The sequence below is a fragment of the Phalacrocorax carbo genome, chromosome 1 (assembly GCF_963921805.1).
Source record: "Phalacrocorax carbo chromosome 1, bPhaCar2.1, whole genome shotgun sequence".
NCBI lineage: Eukaryota > Metazoa > Chordata > Aves > Suliformes > Phalacrocoracidae > Phalacrocorax > Phalacrocorax carbo.
Window position 1 is genome coordinate 201262338 of NC_087513.1, and position 17512 is coordinate 201279849.

Sequence of the window (17512 nt, forward strand, 5' to 3'; positions counted from 1 at the left end):
TGACACTAACCTTGGTAGCACTCTGCCCTGTTCACATCTTTCCTACAGTCTGAGAATTTCCTAGTCTGAGAATTTCTGCTTCACTGAAACTACATCAAAATAAGCTGTAAGCAATGAGTAACTAACCTCTAATAGGTGTTCAACAATGGAGGATACGTGGTATTACGTGAGCAATAGGGGAATTGAATCAACTAATTCCAAAATTTTTCAGTGTGTCAGACAAATTTTTCCTTTTGGATACCAATATATAGCTCCTATTGGCAGGTTGTGGAGTCACCCAAAAGAAGGACTTGATAGGCAAGCCTGAACAGTATCCTTAATTTACTATTATAAGGTGAAAAGGCAGAGAAATAGAAAAGAGAGAGGCACTATTCCTTTAACTTATGTAAGTTTACTCCCTGTCGTAACTGCCCAGGACCCACCTCTGTATAAGGATGGCAGAACGGAGCTTTGTGTAATGTGAGTAGAGAAAGTTGTGCAGTTCATTTACTTTAATGTGAGAGAAAGGTCCCAGATTATATTAAACACATTTTGGGAATGAGGAAGTGCTAGTGTTTCCTTAAAGACAGAGTCAGGTTCCTAAGTACTGGAGGAATGTCTCACTCTCAGGTGTATTCCCAGAACATCTCTCCTCCTGTCATCTCCTTCTTATGTTATTCTCTGCTATGGACATGCCTCTTTGGGCCACAATCCTTTAGTAGTTATCCAGTGTTGGAGGCCACTGATGCATTATGGCCATTACTTCAGTGAAGGAACCACAGAGCACAGAAAAGGGTCCACAATGATCACTTCAAAGTCAAACTCTGTCTGACTACCTGGTTCCTTGACCTATATATAAGTATAAATGCCCAGAGAAATTTGAGGTTGACAACAGCAGATCGTTGCATTTCTTGAGCATCTAGTTATGACCATTGCATGGCTAAGGGTTGCCAAGGACTGGGGCCATCACAAAACAAGCTGTTACCATCGTGATGCGTGCAGCCTGGGCACTGAGAAGACCACTGAGCTACAGCATTAACTACACACTGTAATTACTACAGTGATACAGTGCAATGCCTTTGACCATAGAGTTTGTATCTTCAAAGGAAAACTGCAGAGTGTTACCAGCAGCCTGCACCATTTCTTGTATCCATATATACCCAGTTAAATCAGCTTAATTTTAAACACCTGTCTTCCAGAGGCAGGGAGAGAGAAGAGCAAGGAGAATGAGTCCTGCCCTCTCTCCGCAGCAGATCTTGATTTTAGGAAGTATTTTGGGCATACAAATCAAATGTTCCTCCCTTATATAGGCTCTTTGTTCCCATGAGAGGAAAAGCCAAATTCTGGGTCTTTCTTCATATGCTATTTCACAAAAATGGTTACAAATAAAAAGAGGCAAAAAATACTATGTCACCTGACTATGATTTAGCCAACTGCTAGCTAGAAATACAACCAAGTCTTGTCCAGTATCCTGCATTTGTGGACTCTCCTTACAGGTTTCAGTTACATTTGCTCACTGCACCTCAAAAGTAATTTTGTTTTTCAAAGACCAGAGTTAGTGACTGCTGGCTCCTCTGATTCATCCTTTCTTATAAATCCCAAGCCACAGGCATACAGTTATAGTCACACCAGGAAATAATAATTCTGAAGAGGGACACAAAGCAGGCAGACACAGAGGAGGCCAGGTCAGCCTGCTCCTTCTCCCAAAACCCAGACAGTGTGCTTCTGCCTGCACCTCATCACTGATGGGGCTGCTACAAAAAAAGCATTTCAACTGTCTCTGCACAGCAAAATGACAGATGCCTTATTTTTCCTGTTAAAGGCTAAATAAACTTCAGCTCTCCTCCCTGTGAGTTCTGTGAGGGAACACTGAGAAGAGAAGCAGTGGGGTCCAATGGTCCTTGGTAGGTCTAAGCAGCGGCAACACCATCAGTGGAGGGGCCATCAAGTGAGGGCTCAGAAAACCAGGGTTCTGGCAGGGATCTGTTGGGTGACTTGGAGGAACCACGCTTGTTCTCTCCCCATCCACTCCTCTTTCTACACACTCTGATCTTTCTGATTTAGAGCAAAATACAGCAAGGAACATCTCTTGTAATGCAGTTCTCTTATAGAGTAAGGGAAAAGTAAGGTCCTCTTGCTGCGATTGCTTTAAAAGAAGCAGCAATTCAGTGAGATCTGCCAGTGTGAAAAAATACAATTAAAAATAACGGGAATATCTACTACCTTTTGCTTACTATGTTGTCCTTTCCCTCCTACCTATTTTACACAGAATAAATAACAGTTTCTTTAATTGTTGTGCCTACTTTACCTGCCAAATAATGACAGATGTATTTTCAAGGTGGAATCTGATGGGGGGATGTGGGTGGGACTGAATGTGGCTTTCTGATAAAGACTGTTTGCAAACACAATCAAATAGTAGCACTAGTTCTAAATTCTATCCATTTCAGACTTTGGGGGTGTATCGAACTAATGAGGTTGCAGATGTTATTATGATAACATCAGGACACTGAAAGGCAAGTTCTACTGGTTTGCTAACAAGCAACTTACACAGATGAACTTGCAAGGTCACACTGCAAAGTCATGAAATATCTGAATTGATCAATAGCAAGGACACAGCCATATCTTGATGTTCTTTTCTATCTGTGGTACTGAAAAAGATTATTTTTTTCTCTATAATCTGTAACAACAGCATTTTATAAATTAGTAGTAATTTTAGTGTAAGCATGCTAGTCTAAAGATGTGAGAGATGCAAGATAACTATGGAGAGGTAATATCTTCTATTAGATCAGCTGAAATAGCTGAAAATCGCAGGCATGCCTTTTTCACCACTTCCAGTTATAGCATCTGATTTTGTCTAACAAAAATATTACTTCTCCCCACTGCCTTTGTATTTATTACATTTTTGAACGATCAACCCTTAACCTCCTGATGTAAAATACAGGTTTGACTTACTGCTGAATGAGGTTTAACACCACAATATTTGCAAGATTTCAGCTGCTTAATAGTTTCTATGGGATAGTGAATCAAGGAAAAGTCCACATTGAAATGATCAATGACTAGCACGGAACAGGTATTTGAAATGGTGCAAGCTTTACTTACATAATTCACAATTTTATAACAATACTTAACATTTGTAAATACAAGTTAATGTCTGCAACAATTACCTTTATAGATGTAAACAAATCATTCCACCACATTGCCACAAATTCCTGTGTACAGTAAAATGCTCACAACTGATGATTCATACTATAAGGCAAGCTGGAGAAAGTAACTAACTCAAATACCAAACAGGTCTATGTTTGGCTTTCCTATTCTGAAGTTCATCTCAAAATATTCAAATGTAAAAATAATTTGTAAAAGTGACATATATTTGTGCAAGGAAATGTCTCATTTTTAGAACAGGAGTGGCACGCATTATCACACTTTATTCTGAAAAAAACCTGTAGATGTCAATGGAAGTTTTTTTTTGTTTCTGTGGGTTTGGGGTTTTTTTTCTGAATAAAGTGTCCAGGATTCGGTTTGAAGTCTTTATTATTGTCATGCAACAAACTTCAATCTTTTTCTCCAGGCTACTAAAGAATTTAATTAATAAAATTTCTGATGAAAAAATATTTTTCTATTATGAGAAAGGAGGTTATAGTTAGAATTTTTGAGGTAAGACTCTGTCAAGAGTATATCAGTCAAAATAATACATGTGATTCTCAGTCACCTAATGAAGGTATCTGCCATCTGAGATGCCCTAAGGTAACCTACTTGACCTCCAAGTCCTGTTCTGCAGGTCCTTTGCACTGCCCCTTTACAGATGGGCCTGATACCCTTAGTGCTAGGCATCCACCTATGGGCCACCAAATCAACTAGACCTTTGTGGGCTTTGATTAAAAATTACATACTTGGGGCACAACTCATCCCACATGCCTGAAACAACATACAGTAGCTGAGACATCCACATGGAGTGGTCACATATGGCATGAAACAGGCAAGTGTCATCCTGCCAGTGTAAGAAACGGGGGGTAGGCAGTATATCCCAGAGCATCTTAAATGTCACTGAGTGCTTATAAGTGGGTGACTGAATCAATACCCTTTATAAAGTCATCTACATTTAGGTGACTCAGTCTTGAATTCGATCCTGCCCTTGAAGCTTAATCTGCCAACACCAGGACTATCTCATTAAAATACTGAGCTGGAAGCCACAATGCAGATGCAGCTCATTGTACATCAAGCTTTTGTTCTGAAGGATTTTTATGATTTTTTAAAGTTTTGCAATCTCAGAGTAGGTACAGAGTTGGCTGTATCATGAAATGGATTAGAAGGTTTGGTGTAGTCTTCCCTGACTACACTCCTATATTCTACTTCAAAATCTTGTCCCCATATTTCTCAACTTGCTAAATTAGAGGTGATCGTTCTTCATAGCTGGCTAAGTCACTCACATTACCTTAGTGTTAGAGAAGGGCTACACATGGCCACCCTTCTCCAGTCATACAATGAGCCTACTGTGCACTTGGAGGTCCCAAGACCCCCTGGAGGGAATGCTTCTGAGCACAGGTAGAAAATCTGTCCTTTCCAGAGGGCCAGACGTGCAGGAGGCTGTGCATCACATGAGGTGCAGGATACAGGGCTCTCCCAGGAGCTCTAAAAAGCAGGGTGGCATGGCAGCTGGTAGAGTAAAGCACATCAGCTGCCCTCGCTGCCACCTCTCTCTGGGGCACTCCTTCACCACACGACTCATCAGAGAGAGGCAGAGTGCCTACGCGCTAAACCAACACTGTAAAATAAATTCTACGTGCTCTCACTACATTACAAATGAACATAACATTTTGCCAACTAGAAAACACTGTAGTAAGTTCTTTGATTGCAGGGCTAATTCATTATAATGCAACTTTTATGCAATAGCCATACAGCCACATTACAGCAAAGTAAGCATAGACACAGAAAAACTGAAGAAACAGCAGGCAAATCAACTTGTGCTATTTGGCTTCAGGCAAAAATTAAAGTGAGCCATGCTGAAAACTGGTAAACTTTTCTTATGCTGCCACGACACCTGTCTTTGAAGCCTGAAAAGCCTGACAGTACTGGTTGCAGAAGCTTTTCAGTTTAATGTTGGAAAATATGCATGCAACCAAAACTATATGTGTCATCCACAATGGTTCAACTTCCCTCCAATGTGAAGAGGGCAATGAACAGGTCAAAAGGTCTGTCTGGCATTTGCAACATGACTATAACACAGAGAAGAGCAAAATAACAGGATTCTGAAAGTTATTCTAGCTAAATATATCTTTTCTTTGTGTACGTGATCATATGCTTGTGGATGTTAAATACATTGCCCTGGCAGGCCAGTATTAAGAATTATGGTTTTAATCTGCCTTCTGCATCATGTGTGCAGCTCCCAGTGAAGTCAATGGGAGATGGGCATGATAAGGCAGAACTCACCATATATTCTTATTCAAACCAAATTCTGATATATTTCTCTTGCACTGTGATTTGAAACATTGAAAGGGGACACTTTTGGTCAAGAAGCAGTGCTGCTTTCAAATAATTGCATTTATCCCAAAATGACATGCTGCACAAACACAGGGCATGCTTTGGAATATTAATTCAGCTTTTTGGTTTTGAAAATGATCCCACCAGTCCTTTCAATACAGGGACTGGAAAAGTTCTTTTGAAGATAACATTTATTACGCACATCAAAATGCTTCAATGCAAACAGGACAGGCAAGATAATACATTTTAAAAGCTTTCTTGTTTTCCTTTTTTTCCTTTCTGGCAAACAGGAATCTTTTATATTACTTTTCATTATTATGTTTTACTCGCTTCTCCTAAGCTTGGAGCTATTTATGGAAATTACAGTATTCATGTATGGTAGCTTCAGTCAAAGATATCAGGATTGGTATGAGAGGAAAATTTCGACTGAAAGCTTGTTATTCACATCGTTCTCTTCTCAGCTTGGCAAAGTTGAAGGTTAACGTCATCTGTTCTAGACATTTCAGATTAGTCACAGAACTTTTCTTGGTGGTTCAGTGCCTGGTCATCCAGTCAGAGGAACAGTAATCCATATGGAAAAATTAGCTCAATGCTACTAGACTGGTGGTTAATACTTGAGCCTTAGTTAGGAATGTTCGCAGCATCTTGGGACTCTTTTCTTCCTTGATCAATTTCTTAAAATAGGATTCTTCATCAGAGGCTGAAAAGAGGAGGACTGTACTGAAGTATATTTTTTTTTTCCATCACCAAGTCTTTTTTTTTTTTTTTTAGGAAAAATATACATATATTTTAAATGTCCCATGCAAAAAAAAATTAAAATAAAATAAAAAGTTACACAATTGGTTAGGAGTTAACAATGAGAATTCCTGTATAGTAGTTTGGTTGGTTTGCATCCTGGAATGATAATCTTCAACAGGAGATTTGTTAAGACATACGTAACGTATTAAACGTATAAATGCTGATAAATACTGCTGGAAATCTGGTAACTAACTGCATCTTTGAGTAAGAAAATGTCTTGACACTTTTCTTTGGATTATTTTCAACTCTGTATTAAATTAGAAAAATTATTGCTTAACCACACATATAGAATATTCCTTCCCATTTGAGACACAGCTAAAGGGTTAAAATATCTCGTGTAAACGAAGCAGGTGAAAAGGGCAGTGAACTGAGATGTAAAATCTTAAAAGCGGTCAGGTAAAGGTCACCCTTTGCCAGCTGGCTGTGACAAACATCAGCTTAAAAGGGCATGTCTGACTTCAGAGGGAAAAATGTTAAGTATTTTGTTTAAAATACAGATTTGTAAGATACAATGGTTTTGAAAAACTACATATTAAAAATGTAGATGAATGAAGCAACTGCATTCTCCTTTGCAACCACTCTTTAAAAACCCCAATAACACTGGAAGATAAAACCCCAAATCTATTTCGGTTTTATTAAAATGGAAATTTTATTGAAATGATGAATAAACATATTAAGAAATATCTCCAAATGCATCTACTAAACTCATGTTTTCATTCACAATTAGAAGTAGAGAATCCAGTTCTGATTGTCTGACTGAACGATACTACCTAGAATTTTAGCTCTTGCTAATGCCAATTTTGAATTTATAATACATAACAAAAAAGGACACTGGCATTACAAATGCTTCATTTTATACCCTCTGTTTAGTTCTGTCATTTAGAGGCTTTGGGTTTTTCTTTTCTTCCAGATTTTTGTGAGTCAAGATTTATGAATTAGAGTTTGAAAGAATTCACTTTTATTTCTGAGATGTACTTTAGTAAAAAATGGAAAAGACTGAATAAAGGAAAAAAATCACCACAAGTCAATTTTAAAAACATGATTTCAAGTGAATCATTATATTAAATGCATACAAAAAAACCTCTGTACAGACATGACAGTCAAGATAATTAAGATATATGGCTCTCACCCACCCACTAACCTAGGAACTGGCAGACTAAATTAGACCATAATCAGAAATGAGATTGTGTCACACACCGGTATGAGCATTAAAAAAAGAAACACCTTACCAAAATTGTAGTGACAACTACTGTTCTATTCTCCATGGCCGAAGTGTCATTTCCAAGTGTAGGTTCATGCTGAATCAAAACTAGTTTATCCATGTCATTCCAGTAACCAACCTGCAAGGCAAAATGTATATAATTTACAGTAGAAAAGTCTACATTCTGTATAATTACAAATATAAATTATTACAACAGAGTGGTCCAAAGATAACTTTGTAGCAAAGGAAGTACGGTCTCGCTCATAGAGAGGTGCACGGTGGTATGTATCTAAAACTTTGGGTACACCACCTTGCACCACTGCTGCACAGAGTGAGACCTGGTATCGCTCAGCTGTTCCTGAATGATCCCAGTTACTTACTTGAACCGAGGCACAAGTTAAATCCCATTTTTAATAGTTTGAAGCCTTCCTGAGGCATAAATGAGATATAAGAATTTTAGCTCTCCACAAGAAAATTTTCATTCACCTAATCCTCCACATCTTCTGGTCTTGGAGGAGTGAAAGACATCTGGATGACAGCCTTGCAATTCAGTGGCTGATCTCAATTCCCTGCTCCATTGTGGGTCTCCCAGGAGACCCCAAACCAAGGGCTTACATCAGGCTTATTCCTCTTAACTGCTGGCACTGACCTTTAGTACCTACGTTAGAAGCCCTGTCATTAAAGCTTTCTTTACACTCACTGGACAGACAGACTCCACCAGACAGTGACTCAGCTCATGCAGGATACGCACCCCTCCTAGAAAAGCGCTTGCCTTCCCACTGACCCTGAAGCATGGTGAGAGTGACTTCACTCTAAAAGTATCTCTGGTGCCTACAGGGAGGTGAAACAAATCAGGTTTTCCTCTCCCTGGGTGCATTTAGGCTGCCACAACCCTTCCCAGGGCAGCCTTAAGGTGAAACAGCTGCCTTTGTTCATGAGACCTAAAATACTTCACTGTTTTTGTAAAACCTGGCCAGTCAGAATCTTACAGCACACTCATCTCCTCACTCCATGTGGTGACAACATTTAGTATCTATCAGCAAGTGGTGTTTCTGGTTTTAGAGTTCCTACCAATCATTTAATGTTGCCCTGGGTGATGTTAGGTAGGAGAGGTCTTCGGTCTTCCTGGGAATCCTGTGTGCATGATGTTCCTAGTACAAAGCAGATGTCTGTGAAATGGCAAGTGATTCATGACAGTGGTCCCTTGTTTCACTCTTATTTGGAGATGTCTAACTCCACCTCCCTGACCATCCTTTCAGCATGCCAGACACAGGTCCCTTAGGCAAAGGTGCTCTCACATCTAAACTGTGGCTCACTAGCCAACATCCTCTCTTTCCCCCTCCTTGCCATTCTCTTTTCTGCAACTGGATCATGGCTGTCTGTGGACCCTCTGACAAGGTTTCTGGGGAATTGATCAGTGCGCTGACAACGCTCAGCTCCATGTCAAACGGACAACACGAACACAAACATGTCAGCAGGAGAACAGTGCTCTAACCCCACCTAAAGGGGCTCTCCAGGTTGCTGAGAACCTAATGAATTAAGAGACTGATCTTTTTTTCCCAGGAAAGGTGCAGACAGCAGCAAGTGATTTTAAAGGGTTCCTATAGAGATGCAATTCAAGCCGGCACAGCTAACTTCTCAGAAGCATCCGGGGACCAGTCAGCAGCAACTCCCCCTTCCCTCCTTTCTTGATTAATTAGGAGTTCCTGACACCAAAGGCTGGGAAAGAGGAATGCCTTGTCCATCTTACCAGAAGAGGAAAGGGAATTTTAGTGGAAAGTGGGCTTCAGACAGAGCTCCAGTGTAACTGCCAGTGCCAAAGGACAGCCTGTGCCTTGGATGAAAAGACTTCAGCAGGATGGAAACTGGCTGAATGATCAGAGAAGTTATGCAGCCAATATTATTTCTAACAGTATTGTAGAACCCAGACTAAAATTCACCATCACATAGGATTCTGCCGCCATGACATGGAGAAACATCATGCACAGATCAATGCAGTGATGTGACATGAGAGTCTAAAAGTGCAGGGGAGTGCTTTTGGTTACTGGTCTCATATGTATTAAAGACTACTGTATATTCTTAAAACAGCCAACCTTCCTCTTGACTTTTACATTTACTATTTCATTAATTTCCTTTTTGAATAGCAGTCCCTAGAGCAGTGTGCAGACACACTCACCACAGAGAATTACAAATACATGAAGTAATTCAATGAGAGTGAGTATGATTGATTATGAGTGATTTTTTTTTCTATTAGTGAAGCAAACAAACAAGCACAAACTCTTCCCATGCACAACTTCTGGTATATTTAGTTGAAATGTTCCTTTTCATTTTGCAATTGCTATTAAGCACAGGAGCCTTGATTTAGGTGTCTGCAGCCAACCGGAAGCTTCAGCATTGCTGATATAGTAGAGAGGGAGGTTTTCTTCCTAGTAGGATGCAAATATTGTTTTTCATCCAGACAACCATAGAGTCACAGATACAACTGATAACTGAAAATGTCAAGTTCTTGTCAAAAAATGTGACCAGCTAAAGGCAGAATATGAACACCAAAACCTGGCAGTTTGGGAAGCTCATTATAAAAGTGAATGATTGTTTTTCATTGTGTAATTCCTCACTGCTGGAAAGTTCAAAAGGAAAGCAGAAAATGAATGATGTACTGTGTTATAAAAGTAAGTACCATATCAAAATGCAGACATTGATAAAGAAGGCTTTTGAGAAATGGCGGGCATTTTTAAAAGGAATTTTAGCTTGTGTGTGTGGGTGTGAGCTTGTACATGTGTATCTCAAACCTGCGCTAAACTCTGGAACTGGATTACTGAATAAATATATAAGATATATCATGACACTTGTATTAAGTATATAGATTCCCAGTCACTGTGAGAGCACTAAATAACAATATGCTTTCCTATAAATACCTCGAGTCCACAAGGAAAAAACTCTCATCAGAAGACAGGATTGACTTCAGCTATTAAAGTACATACAATTCTGTTTGGATTGCAACTGGACTTTACAGCAGTTGCATCCATTTACACAGAGGGTCAATCTGTCTTTTAGGAAACAGTATTGCAAAAATATCTGCCTCAAAGTAGATTTGTCACAACAGTTTGGTATTTGAATGAATACTGTAATTTCTGAAGGCCTGTGTGCCTTGTAGCAACAACTGAAGTGCTCCTGCTGAAGCCCACAAGTCACTAAGGTCAAATCTTAGGCTACCTTGTGCATGTACATGCACATGTATATACTTTTTTTTAAAAAAAAAAAATAAATCTTGGCGACATGATGAATGGAGAATGACAGAATCACAGAATGATTGAGGTGGGAAGGGACCTCTGGAGGTGATGTGGTCCAACCTCACTGCTCAGCCTAGAGCCAGTTGCCCAGGACTGTGTCCGGATGGCTTTCGAATATCTCTGAGGATGGACACTCCACAACCTCTCTGGGCAACCTGTGCCAGTGCTGGGTCAGTAAAAGAGTGTTTCCTGATGTTCAGAGGGAACCTCCTGTGTGTCAGTTTGTGTCCATAGCCTCTGGTCCTGTCCCTGGGCATCACTGAAAAGAGCCTGGATCAACTCTCTTTTCACCCTCCCTTCAGGTATTTGTACACATTGATAAGATCCCTCTTGAGCCCTGTCTTCTCTTATACAGGCCGAACAGTCCCAGCTCTCTTAGCCTTTCCTTGTAGAAGAACCGCTCCAGTCCCTTAATACTTGTGGCCCTTCACTGGACTCTCTCCAGTATGTCCATGACTCTCCTGTACTGAGAAGCCCAGAACTGGACTAAGTTCTTTGGGTGTGGCCTCACCAGTCCTGAGTAAAGGGGAAAGATCACCTCCCTTGACCTGCTGCCAATACTTGGTCTAATGCAGCCCAGGATACCATTAGCCTTCTTTGCTACAAACAAGGGCACATTCCTGGCTCATGTTCTACTTGGTGTCCACCAGGACCCCAGTACCCTTTCTGCCAAGTTGTCTTCCAGCTGGATAGGCCTCAGCATATATTGGTTCCTGGGATTGTTCCTTCCCCAGTGCAGGCCCGTGCCTCCTTGTTGAACTTCATGAGATTTCTGTTGGCCTATTCCTCCAGCCTGTTGAGGTCCCTCTGGATGGCAGCATGACCCCCTGGCATATCAGCCACTCTTCCCCATTTGGTGTCACCAGCAAATTTGCTGGTGGTACATTCTGCCCCAGATCCAGATGATTAATGAAGACGTTAAACAGGACTGGACCCAGTTTTGATGCCTGGGGTACACCACTGGTTACTGGTCTCCAAATTGACTTCAGACCACTGATCACCACCTCCTGGGCCTGGCCCTTCAGCCAGGTTTCAGTGCACCTCATTGTCTGCTTATCCAGCCCATATACCAACAGCTTCTCTACAAGGATCTTACAGGACACAGTGTCAAAAGCTATAGTGAAGTCTAGGTAGACAATATCCACTGCTCTCCCCTCATCTACCAGGCTAGTCACTTCATTGTAGAAGTTTATCAACTTGTTCAAACATGACTTCCCCTTGGTGAAGTCAGCCATGCTAACTACTCATGAAGATTTTCTTGTCCTTAATGTGCCTGGAAATGGTTTCCAGGAATAGCTGCTCCATCACCTTTCTCAGGGATCGAGGTGTAGTTCCCGGGGTTCTCTTTCTTGTCCTTTTTGAAAAGAGAGTGATATCTACTTTTCTCCAGCCTTTGAGTACTTCTCCCAGTTGCAATGATCAACCGAAGATTATAGAGTATCCTTGCAATAACATCTTCCAGCTCCCTCTAGACTTGTGGGTGCATCCCATAAGGGCCTATGGACTTATGTATGCTCAGTTTGCTTAAGTATTCCCTGACCTGATCCTCTTCCACCAGGGGTACATCTTCCTTGCCCCAGGGTTTCTCCCTTGTCTCTGGGACCTGGGATTTCTGAAGGCCAGTCTTGCTAACAAAGACTGAGGCAGAGAAGGCAGTCAGTACCTCAGCCTTTGCCATGTCGTGTGTACTCAGGTCCCCTGTCTTATCAAGCAAAGGCCCCACATTTTCCCTAGTTGTCCTTTTATCACCTGGGTATGTATACAGAAACCTTTCTTGTCTTCTTTGATGACCCTGGTGAGATTAAATTCCATTTTGGGCTTTAGCTTTCCTAACTTTGTCCCTGGATGCTCAGACAATGTTTCTGTATTCCTCGCAGGTTACCCATCCTTGCTTCTGCCTGCTGCATACTTCCTTTTTGTGTTTCAGTTTGGCTAGGAGCTCTTTGCTCATCCATGTAGGCTTCCTGGCATTTTTGCCTGAGTTCTTATTCAGTGCTATGGAACTCTCTTGAACTTGGAGGTGGTGATCCTTGAATATTAAGCAGCTCTCTTAGGCCTCTTTTTCCTCCAGGACCTTACCCCTTATCTTCCGAGCAGATCTTTGAGGAGGCCAAAGTCTACCATCCTCAAGTGTGAGCTTGCTTTTCACCGTCCTCCCTGCCCTTAGGCTCCTGAACTCCACCATCTCCTGCTCACTGCAGCCATGGCTGCCTTTGACCTTCACATCCGCAACAAGCCCCTCCTTGTTGGTCAGTAGGAGTTCTAGCAGAGCACCTTTCCTCATTGGCTCCTCTATCCCTTGGAGGAATGTCAATGGATTCCAGGAACGTCCTGGATTGCCTATGTCCTGCAATGTTGTCCCACCAGCAGATACTGGGGTGCTTGAAGTCCCCCGTGATGACCAGGGCCTGTGACTATGAGGCTGCTCCTATCAGTATGTAGAGGGCCTCATCCACTTCTTCTTCCTGGTCAGGTGGCCTAGAGCAGACACCCACTATAACATCACCTGTCTCTCTTTAATGCAAACTCATAAATTCTCAGCTGGCTTCTCATCCATGCCCAGGCAGAGCTCCATGCACTCCAGCTGCTCTCTTACATAAAGGGCCACTCCTCCTTCATCTTCCCTGCCTGTCATAGAATCATAGAATCATTATGCTTGGAAAAGACCTACAAGATCATCAAGTCCAACTGTCAACCCAACACTACCATGTCTCCTAAACCATGCCCTGAAGTGCCACATCTACATGTCTTTTTAACACCTCCACAGATTGTGACTCTACCACCTCTCTGGGCAGCCTGTTCCAATGCCACTCTCTCAGTAAAGAAATTCTTCCTAATATCCAATCTAAACCTCCCCTGGTGCAACTTGAGGCCATTTCCTCTTGTCCAATTGCTTGTTACTTGGGAGAAGAGACCAACACCTACCTCACTACAACCTCCTTTCAGGTAGTTGTACAGAACACTAACGTCTCCCCTCAACCTCCTCTTCTCCAGACTAAACAAGCCCAGTTCCCGCAGCTGCTCCTCATAAAACTTGTTTGCCAGACCCTTCACCAGCTTCGTTGCCCTTCTCTGGACATGCTCCAGCACCTCAATGTCCTTCTTGCAGTGAGAAGCCCAAAACTGAACGCATTATTCAAGATGCAGCCTCACCAGTGCCAAGTACAGGGGGATGATCACTTTCCTACTCCTGCTGGCCACACTATTGCTGACACAAGCCAGGATGCTGTTGGCCTTCTTGGCCACATGGGCACACTGCTGCCTCATGACAGCCAATCGTCAGCCAGGTCCTCTTCTGCCAGGCAGCTCTCCAGCCCCTCTTCCCCAAGCCCGTAGCGTTGCATGCGGTTATTGTGACCCAAGTGCAGGACCTGGCACTTGGCCTTGTAGAACCCCATTCAATTGGCCTTCTCCCATCAATCCAGCCTGTCCAGGTCCCTCTGTAGAGCCTTCCTACCCTCGAGCAGATCAACACTCCTGCACAACTTGGTGTCATCTGCAAACTTACTGAGGGTGCACTTGATCCCCTTGTCCAGATCACTGATGAAGATATTAAACAGAACTGGTCCCAGAACTGAGCCCTGGGGAACACCGCTCGTGACAAGTTGCCACCAGCTGGATTTAACTCCAGTCACCACAACTCTTCGGGCTTGGCCAGCCAGCCAGTTTTTTACCCAGCGAAGAGTACACCTGTCGAAGCCATGAGCTTCTCTAGGAGGATGCTGTGGGAGTGTCAAAGGCTTTGCTAAAGTCCAGGTAGACAACATCCACAGCCTTTCCCACATCCAGTAAGCAGGCCACCTGGTCATAGAAGATCAGTTTGGCCTTTCCTAAATCCACACTAGCCGGGCCTGATGCCCTGGTTGTCCTGTACATGCCTGGTGAGTACACTCAAGATGAACTGCTCCATAATCTTCTCCAGTACCAAGGTCAGGCTGACTGGCCTGTAGTTCCCCAGATCCTCCTTCCTGCCCTTCTTGTAGATGGGCATCACATTGGCAAGCCTCCAGTTGTCTGGGTCCTCCCCGGTTAGTTCAGACAGCTGATAAATAACGGAGAGTGGCTTGGCGAGCTCCTCTGCCAGCTCCCTCAGTATCCTGGGGTGGATCCCATCCAGCCCCATAGACTTGTGAGTGCCCAGGTGGTGTAGCAGATCATAAACCTCCTGGATTATGGGGGCTTCGTTCTTCTCTCCAACCCTGTCTTCTAGCTCAGGTGGCTGAACACGCTGGGGATAACCGGTCTTACTATTAAAGATTGAGGCAAAGAACACAATAAGTACCCCAGCCTTTTCTTCATCCTTGGTCGCAATGTTCCTCCTCACATCTAATAAAATATGGAGATTCTCCTTGGCTCTTTTTGTTGTTAATGGATTTGTAAAAACATTTTTTTGTTAGCCGTTACAACAGATTGAGTTCTAGCTGGGCTTTTGCCTTTCTAATTTTCTCTCTGCATGAACTAACAAGATCCCTGTACTCTTTTTGACTTGCCTGCTCCTTCTCTCAAAAGTGGTAAACTCTCATTTTTTTCCTGAGCCCCAGCATAAGTTCTCTGTTCAGCCAGGCCAGTCCTCTTCCCCACTGGTTCATCTTTTAGCACATGGGGACAGCCTGCTCCTGCACCTTCAGGACTTCCTTCCTGAAGAAAGCCCAGCCTTCCTGGACTCCTTTGCTGTTCAGGACTGCCTCCCAAGGGACTCTCCCTACCAGTGCCCTGAACAGGCCAAAGCCTGCCCTCCGGAAGTCTATGGCAGTGGTTTTGCTGACTCCCCCTCCTTACTTCACCAAGAATCAAGAACTCTCCATTGATATCCATTTGAGATAGCTGAACTCCATCTGCCGCCAGCAGGCCCAGTGCCGTGTAAACCTCCCGGTGATCAAAATAAACAGAATTCCACTGATGGCACCAGCCTCTGAGCCACGTGTTAATCACGTGAGTTTTCCTGTTCCTTTCAGTATTCTTCCCTGCCACTGATGGGATTAAGGAAAACACTACCTGTGCTCCAGATCCTTCAACCAATTGCCTCAGTGCCCTGAAGTCCCTTTTGATGCTTTTGGACTTCTCTCTGCAACCTCATCACTGCCAACCTGCATAATGAATAGTAGGTAATAATCAGAGGGCCACACCAGACCAGGCAGTTTCCTAAAAAGTCTGTATCCTTTCACTGCAGCACTCCAGTGACAGGAGCCATCCCACTACCCATCTCTGTGATCCTTCTCCTCTCACCTTTTCCCATCACCAGCAGGCTTTGTTATTGTTCTGTAGATAAGAACCAAGTAAGAAAAGCTGCAAAAATGAAACTAATATGAGCATTGGCTATTGTTTCCCATTTTACTACACTATATGGAAGTCTGCTTCTGACCAGCTGTGCCATTTTGTAATGCTCTGTTCACATCCTTAAAGCTGTGGACAACAAAAATCACTTTTCTAAAGATTAGAGGCATGTGTTACTCTGACTGGAAAGGCTAGTCCTGAAAAAAATATTGCTGGGTGACTCATAAGTCTTGTTCTGTAGGACATGAGAAGAAGTCATCAAAAGTGAAGGCCTCTTAGTTCAATTAAGAATAGCCATTTCTCACATATTACATAGGATTTGTCAGGCTGGAGCACAGAACTGGTCCAATGATCACATGTGAAACACCACATAATACATGAGAAATACATTCTTGTGAGTAGCCAGATCTGTCAAAGCTGTTACAGCTTGTTGTATCAAAGACAGGTAATGGCTTAAGAGTGGCAGAGAAGTGTGCCTGAAAAGGTAGGAAAAGCACCTTGGGACTCTAGCACAGCACATTCACAGCTCCTCTTTTTGCAGCCACCCTCTCCCTCAAATTGCAGGCATGAAGAGAGGATGGGGACATCCCTGCAGTGGTGCCAGTCAGACACCTCTCCTGAAACAGGTGACAAATGTTGAAACAGGAAAAATAGACCACTTTCTACAGTTTGCTGCAAACAAATTCCTTAATGAGTTACTAAAGCTGTGACCTAATTAACCACATCCTGCCCAACTGGGAACTGAAGATGGAAAGGTCTTACTTCACCACTTGCCTTCAATGCACCCCAGCCACCCATACATCCTGCTGGCTGCCAACAGCACAGTGTTGCAGCCAGGAAAGGAGCAGGAGTGGCAGCAAAGTCAGATACATTGCCTGGCAGGAGACACTAGGCTTCCCAAGAGGGAAGGAAGACACACTCACCTTTCCCAATTTATTCTTCAGCTACCTGTCAACTACACCAATCCTCCTTATACAAAGGCACATGCTTTGCTTTGGTCTACAGCTCTATACTGTGATATACTGGCAGTTTGTTTATCCCAATGTGTAAACCTGCTCCGGGTCTGTAGTTTAAATCTCTGCCTCCTCATCATTGTGGCATGTAACTGTTTTCAGGGGGACACAGTTCAGCTGGGGTACTATTTACTGGGCTTGCCACCTCTGGCCTGACAGCAGAGGACTAATTCAATTCTGATTGCCTTTGCCCTGCTCAAGTGGCCATGATTTTCCTATTCACCATCAGCTTCTCACTTTTTCTTATTCTGACGACCTCGCAAACAAAACAGGCCACACAGCCTCGAAAGGAAATAAAATCCTTGAGCCTGCGTGCATTTCCTGCTCTTTATTTGTTTTATACTACGAAAAATGGACAAATTTCAGCACAGAAGAGAAAGGGTTAACAAAGTACCCAGGCTCATGTTTTCAAAGTGACTGGGCTGAGTGATAAGCTCTATGAATTCAGACATGGAGAATCTGCTTAGATATATGTTAAT

At 42.8% G+C, this 17512-nt stretch overlaps 1 protein-coding gene across 6 annotated transcripts in view; it reads right to left on the reverse strand.

Moving 5' to 3' along the window:
- GRIA4 (glutamate ionotropic receptor AMPA type subunit 4) overlaps positions 1-17512 on the reverse strand; it is a 231302-nt gene that overhangs the window by 57989 nt on the left and 155801 nt on the right. For 5 of the 6 annotated variants that reach the window (XM_064441286.1, XM_064441287.1, XM_064441289.1 and 2 more), the window contains exon 9: positions 7485-7595. In XM_064441286.1, coding sequence (XP_064297356.1) covers positions 7485-7595 — 111 coding nt within the window. Of the gene's footprint in view, positions 1-3050; positions 6158-7484; positions 7596-17512 lie in introns of those variants that run through there. The other variant, XM_064441291.1, reaches the window with a different exon arrangement.